The sequence below is a fragment of the Tyto alba genome, unplaced genomic scaffold, assembly GCF_018691265.1.
Source record: "Tyto alba isolate M040663 unplaced genomic scaffold, T.alba_DEE_v4.0 Super-Scaffold_21, whole genome shotgun sequence".
Classification (NCBI taxonomy): domain Eukaryota; kingdom Metazoa; phylum Chordata; class Aves; order Strigiformes; family Tytonidae; genus Tyto; species Tyto alba.
The window spans coordinates 9,707,704-9,714,572 of record NW_024881295.1 but is presented as its reverse complement, the minus strand read 5'-3'; the positions used below and the strand labels follow the sequence as shown (position 1 = coordinate 9,714,572).

The following is a 6,869-nucleotide window of genomic DNA, read 5'->3' as shown; positions in this document are numbered from 1 at the left end:
TCCCTTATCTTGTGGTTTATGAGAAAACAGAGTATGTACTCAAATGTATACAATAAATGTAACACCCAATCCTGCACTCCTAGCACTGGGGAAGTGCAGATGAGAGCCCATATATCATCCTGTTATACAAAGTAGATAGGAAATAACAAGCATTGATAATACATATTTGCACATTAAGTGAACGTATATTTAAACCTGTCAGGCTCTGGTCCAGTGTTTTTATGATTTTTTTAACCTCGAGAAAGTACAAAGCATACAATTTGACTTAGGCTCCAAAGGGATCCGAGGAAGCCCGGAATTTAATAATTAAAGCTGACACTAGGGTCCCTCCTGTTATTTGCCTTTTGCCTCCAGCAGCAGTGGATTATCAGCCTCAATTACAAAGCTTTTTTTCACCTGTTTGCTTTTGTTAAACATCGGTATTACCTGAACACACATATTTTGCCTTTATGTTTTATATAATAAAATTTAATAGACTCCACTGATGCTGCAAGTCGGCGTGAAGTCATTTGGCACACTTGATTCAAGGGCTTGTAAAAATAAGCCTTCCTGTTATTGTACATGGTAAATACTGAAATTGATAAAACCCTATAAGGATCTGGGTTTATAGCCCAGTGAAATCTAAACCGATCCGTATTCCCGAAGGCTGGAAATTTGAAAAAGACATAGACCCTGGCCCACGCTCAGGTTTCAGACTACCCAAGCTGTTCATGGGGGGGTATGATTTTTTGGAAAAGCGCTTGTGTCTCCACCCTTTCTGTGCATATAGTAAAACGGCAGGAAAGGTTTTCTGCTCAGTAAGGCCGATTCCCTCCCTGGTGTGAGGGGGTTGGAGTGTATGAGCATGTTCGTCCCGGTGTAACTCTGGCCACACAACCCGTGTTAAGCTGTTTAAGCGTGCAGGTCAAAGTAAAGCGGCTGGCGAGTTACCGAGTGGAAGGGTTGAACCTGGTTCCCTTTCGTTCCTGTGATAACGGAAGGCGCAGAACAGGAGCTGAAGATGACTGAAGTCAGAGGCCGTTTTTTCCATTACCTTTGATAAGCTCTGACTTCAGCCCACAAATAATTGACTTCAGCAGCTATACTGATGCAATGTAGCGGCCTTTGGTCCATCACCATCACTGTGTGGAAAAAGCACTTCTATTTGTACAGATAACCTTCCTACATCTCTTTCTAATAGGAATTAATTCTACCATAGCTTCCATGTGAAAAGATGTGTACAATCTTAATCTTTTTTAACACCCCCACTTGAGCGGTGTAAAAGGAGTGCTTATTTTTCACCCAATTTATAATTCCTCCTAGATTTCAAAGGACTGCTGGAATCAACACGGCTCTGAAGAGTTTTCTGTTACATTCGCGTTCCAACTTCATTGTCGGTGTAGCTATGAGTACAGATTCATCGGTATTGAAGAACCAGTAGAGGGAGCACGAAACGTTTCCTTTGTATTTCTCACTTACATAAACACTGGCTACTGTTTGAAAGTTTCCTTAATTTAATTTCTCTGGAACAGGAAGAATTTTTGAAAGAAAAGGTGATGTGAGGCTGAAATATTAAATCTGTGGAAGTCTTTAGGGTGCTGCATTTCCATGCCATGAATTTTCCATGCCATGCCTGTTTCCACAACTCTATTCCCCCTCCTGCTCTTCTCCCCCCCCCGCCACACATTTGGTTTTCTTAGAGGATTTCCAAGCTGGGAAATACATCATTCCTCCAGAGATTATGATACGTCATTAGATTGTCACACAAATGGGAAAGTTTGCTCACCATGACCAAAGGTAGCTCCCCTGCAGCACCGGGGCTGTGAAGTGTTAAAGATTAGCATATTGCAGAGGAGGAAAAAAAGTAGGTGTCAGGAAGAAACCTGTATGTTCCACATGCACGGATTACACTTTGCTTTGTGAAACGTGCCTATCTCGAAAGAGTTTGCTAAAGTGAGTTAAAGGAAGCCAAGCACACTCAAACCCAGATTAAAAATGTGAAAAGGCATTAAATGATTATCGTCGGTCACACAGTCATACATTTTGAAGCTCAGTGCACCCATTATTATGTATTATCTTAAGATTTTTAATTAGTAGACAACCCCACTTTGCGTATTAAAGTTTTTATTCCTTAGTAAGAATTTTTTTAATCACAAAATAGTGTGGAAATATTTAGATAATAGAATTCATGGAGTGCTGGAAAATACTGAATATAAAGATCGATTTCTAATATATCACATACTAAACTGTTCTAAAACAGCTGGTTTCTTGCAGACAGGATTTATTTTTTTTTAATAATTTAAGACAGCATAAGCTTGTATCAAGCATAAGCATCGTAACAAAAGTGCAACTTTTTCAGCAAATCCTCCCAAAAGATATTTAACTCAAAATATCATTAACACATATTTTCTCCCTACAAAAATAGCATGTCAGACATCATTAATTGGATGTATTAACAACTATTTACATACAGCCACTTTGTAGGCTAGTAAGATTTTTTTGTTGTTTTTTTTTGTTGTGTTTTTTTTTTTTTTTTAACGTTGTTTAAACACAGCGTTTGAGGCAAACAGTAGCAACAGCAGCAGCAGATGCACCGAACGGACTGACAGACCCCGGATAGGTACTCGCTCGCTCACTTGCTCCTCACCAGGCTGTTGTGTCTCACCTCTTACATAACATTCAAGTGAGATTTCTCACAGTGCTACCTTGGCAACAAACTAAAAATATCTAGGCAAGGTCTTGGTTTAAGCCTTATTAGAAAAGCTTTATCTGTGTGATTATCTGGCGTCTGGTTTGTCTCCAGAAAGGGAAATCGCACTATTTGAGCATGGGATGAGGGGAGAACCCGTATGGGAAACTTACCCCGACCGGTCTAATCGTTTCTGATCGCACAGCGAGGTGTTTACCTACGGCCTCCGGTTTGTGTCATTCGGGACTGAGGATAAAATGGGTTCAGGCTGACCAGTTGCTCTGTGTTTTCTTGGGGGAGAGAGGGGAGGGGTTTCTTCTCATAGTTCAGTGCAGAAACATTCATTTTATACAGCAAGGTTTGGGGAAAAAAATCTCTCGGGAACATACAGAATTAAATAAAGACAGGGTGAGAACAAATGCACTTGCCACATCTGTATACCTTAGCCAAAAAAAAAAAAAAAAAAATTAAACACAGTATTACATAATGGGTCTGACCCTCCTTCCCTTGCACACCCAAAACTCACTGGAGCCAGCGGCATCCCCAGGTGCTCAAGGCACTGCAGGTTTGGGCACAGGGTGCATCCCTCCACGCTCGGGTTCTCAGTAAAGTGCTAGCACAGGTGCCGGGGTGTGCCCCCCTTCCCCGCCTTGCCCCCCGCCCGCACCCTGAACCCCCCCCGGGTCTCCTGGCCAACAAGTGCAAGTTCCTAAGTGGGGCTTAGGGACGCTATAGAAACCCATTCCAAATAAGGTGCAACATTTAAGTTACCTTATAGAGAAGAAAAAAAAAAAAAAAAGTATCCTTACTATTTTTTCTTCCTTTTTTTTTTTTTCTTTTTCCTTAACATATTTATGCATTTATAAAGCCAAACATTAAAAAAATACTGAGTAGCAAATTTTATCCTTGACGGTCCTCTGCGGGGGGCAGCGTCGGGACCAGCCGCCTCGGCAGCGGGGCGCGGGGCTCCCCGGGACCGGGCCCCGCCCCGGCCCCGACCCCGGTGTCCCGGTCCCGGCGCCCCCCTTGCAGCCGCCGCCCTGCCCTCCGTAGGAAAACGGGGGCGCAGGTGCCGGCCCCGACGGCCCTTCCCCGCCCCGCAGCGGGGAACCCGCGGGGGGGGCTCCCGGCCGGCCGGCGGCTCACGGGCCCTCGGCACCGGGCTCCTCGGCGGCTGCGGTTTCGGCCTCCTCGCCGGGCTCGGCGGCGGCAGCGAAGGGGTGCGGGAGGTGGGGCGCCGGGGGCAGCCCGGCGGCGGCGGCGGCGGCCGCCTTCTCGGCGGGGCCGAGCACGGAGGAGAGGCAGGGGAAGGAGGCGGCGGCGGCGGCGGCGGCGGCGGCCGCCTGGGCCGGGATGCCCGGGTAGAGGAGCGGGATGGGGGCGGCGGGGTAGAGGTACTTCTCCAGGCTGCCTTTATCCAGGAAGGGCTGCATGTAGGCGGCGGCGGCGGAGGGGGAGATGAAGTAGAAGGGCAGGCAGAAAGGGGCGGCCGCCGGCGGCTGTCCGAAGGGGGCCCCGCCGCCGCCCGCCCCCAGGGCCATCAGCGAGCCCAGCAGGGCGGCGTCGGGTCTCACCAGCGCCGCCGCCGCCGCCGCCGCCGCCTCGGCGCCCCGCACCGGCAGCCCCGGCGGGGCGGGCAGGGGGCTGCCGCCGCGGTCCAGCTTCAGCCGTTTGGGCGCGGGGGGCGCGTCGTCTCCCGACGGCTCCTGCTTGATGGCCAGGGCGGGCAGCGCCGGGGCCGGGGCCGCCGTGGGGCCGCGCTCGGATCGCGCCTCGCCCTCCCCGCCGTAGCCGCTGTCCGTGTCCGTGTCGGTCTCGGCGCTGAGCTCGGCGGCGTGAGTCCGCTGGATGACGGGCACGCAGTTAGCCTGGCCCTCCGGCTTGTGGCCCGGCGCACAGGGGGGGGCAGGCGGGGAGGAAGAGGAGGAGGATCCCTTGCTGAGGGGGCCCGGCGGCGGGGAGAGGAGCTGGGGGCCGGGGAGGAACTGCGAGGAGATGGAGTGCAGGTGGCCGAGGAGCTGGGCGCATCGCTGCTCGCGTGGGGTCCAGCTCTCGAAGCGGGAGAGGTACTGCAGCACTTCCTTGGCGCACGTCTGAAAGCCCGAGTGGAAGGCGTCCAGGTCGGCCTGCACGGGGGACTTCATGGACCGCTCCCCTGCGGGGGACACCGAGAGGGGACAGCGTTTGTCCGCGGCTCCCCGGCGTGGGCTCGCACCGTTCGGCGCCTTCCTCCCAAACTCCCCCCCCCCCCCCCCGCCCCCCGTTCGCCGCCGGTGCAGCCCCGCGGCGGCGCCCCCCGGGGCCTGCTCACCGTTCTGCAAAGCGATGATCTTCTGGTGCTGCTGCTCCGTTAAGGCGGTCAGCGCTTTCAAGTGTTTCAAAGTCAGTTCCAGCACCACCGCTTTCTCCAGGTGTCCCAGCGTCTGCAAAGGGGAGAAGGCGGTGGAGGGGGGGGGGGGGGGGGGGGCGGCTCGTTCGGCTACCTCCCTGCACGCTTTGGCCACCACCGCCAAACGCCGCCTCCGTAACTTCGGGGAAACTCGGCCCCGCGGGGCGTTACGGCCGGGGCCGCAGCCGGGCGTCCCGGTCCCCGCCGCCCCGGGGGCTGCGCCAGCGGGCAGGCTGCCGGCGCCCGCATCTGCCCCCACAGAAACGCCCCTCTGCACCTTACCGTCAACTTCAGATGCTCGGGCAGCAAATCCTTCAGCTGGGCGATGCACTCGTTAATCCTGTCTCGCCTCTTCTTCTCTATCAGCCTGTGCGGCAGTTTGTACGTTTCCTAAGGAGCAAAATCCGGGGAAGCCAAGCGTTAGGCAGAGTCCCTCGGAACGGCGATCAAAACCAAAACAAATGTCATGCCGACCACATGCCGCGCCAATTCTCGCCAAAGGCACCGCTCTCCCCGCCGTGCCAGCTCGCTCGTAAACCCGCTTGCAATTCGGGGGAGAAGTTGAAAGCGCAGCCCACCCCCCCGCCACCACCACCACCCCGCGGGGATGCTCTCGGGAGCAAAAAATTCAGCGAACCCCAGTTGAGCGCTTAAGCGAGAAGAGCCCCAGAAACTTACTCTTACCTTGCTCTCGTCCCTCTTCACGCCTCTTTTGGGTTTGCACATATACAGGGAAGGGTAGTCCAGCCTGCAGGAGAAACACAGAGATCCGGCATCGGCGAGGGGCCAGCCCGGCACCTCCTCGAGTGGGCGAACGGACCCCGAGCGCCGGGCGGGGAGCCGAGCGCTTTGCCCGGGTCCGCCCGCGGCGGGAGGCGAGCCCCGGCACCGCCGGGGACTCGGCGCCGCTTCCAGCAGCACTTTCTCCGGGAGGCGAAACGCCGCAGAGAGACGAGACGGGGACGCTGCCCGGTCGCCTTACCCTATAAAATCCCTGTGCTCCAGTAGCTGCCTCTCCGGCAGACGGGAGATTCCTTCATCCATGTCTGGCAGCGGCTGATGTTTCGTCGCTGCTTTTGACGGAGCCTGCGGGACGCCGAGATCAGTCTTCGGAGATCCGCGGCCGGCGCTGCGCACATGCAGCCTCCGGCCCTCCCCCCCCCCCCCCCCCCCCGCCCCACGGTCTCCCCGCGCAGCGCCCAAAGTGTGTGCGGCGCTCCGTGTCGCTGTGCCTGCCTGCGCGCGCGTGTCTCTGTGTGTGTGTGTGTGTGTGTGGCGCCCGGTGCCCCCCCCCCCCACCCCCCCGCCAAAACCCGTGTGTGTGTGTCTGTGTCCGTGTGTCCGTCCCACCCCCCCCCCGCCTCGCTCCCCGCGCTCACGCACGCGGCGCCGCCGCCGCCACTTCGCACCCGCCTGCCCGCGGGGCACGCGCGCCGCCAGCCAGCCCCGCACCCGGCTCACGTGCGGCGCGCGCCGGGCGGGCGGGGCGAGGGGGGGGAAGGGGGCGGGGACGTGGGCGGGGCCTAGGAATGCGGGGGGGGGGGGGGAGTGGCCTCCGCGTGGAGGTTGTGGGGGCGGGAGAAAGCCGGGGGGGCGGGGGGGGTCCCCGCCGCCGACCCCGGGGCCGCCCCTGCGAGACAGCGGCTTTCCCCGGTGTGGCTGCCGCTATCGCCCTCATTGTTCTTGCCGGAATTAGTAGTGCCGGCATCGCTCTACTTTTATTATTTTTATAATGCCATCGTTATAATTTTAGTGTTTTAGTATAATTTTATTCTTATTACATTTTTTTTTTAATATTTTTTTTTTTTTTTT

The 6,869-nt window shown here is 55.4% G+C and overlaps 1 protein-coding gene across 1 annotated transcript; it reads right to left on the bottom strand.

Moving 5' to 3' along the window:
- Positions 1–2,086: 2,086 nt before the first annotated feature.
- BHLHE41 (basic helix-loop-helix family member e41) lies at positions 2,087–6,491 on the bottom strand. The gene is made up of 6 exons (XM_042795543.1): positions 6,441–6,491; positions 6,040–6,143; positions 5,742–5,805; positions 5,340–5,447; positions 4,980–5,091; positions 2,087–4,823 (listed from the first exon to the last, which is right to left on the bottom strand). The coding sequence occupies exons 2-6, from the start codon at positions 6,099–6,101 to the stop codon at positions 3,811–3,813; spliced, it is 1,359 nt and encodes a 452-aa protein (XP_042651477.1). The 5' UTR covers positions 6,102–6,143; positions 6,441–6,491; the 3' UTR covers positions 2,087–3,810.
- Between the last annotated feature and the right edge of the window lie 378 nt (positions 6,492–6,869).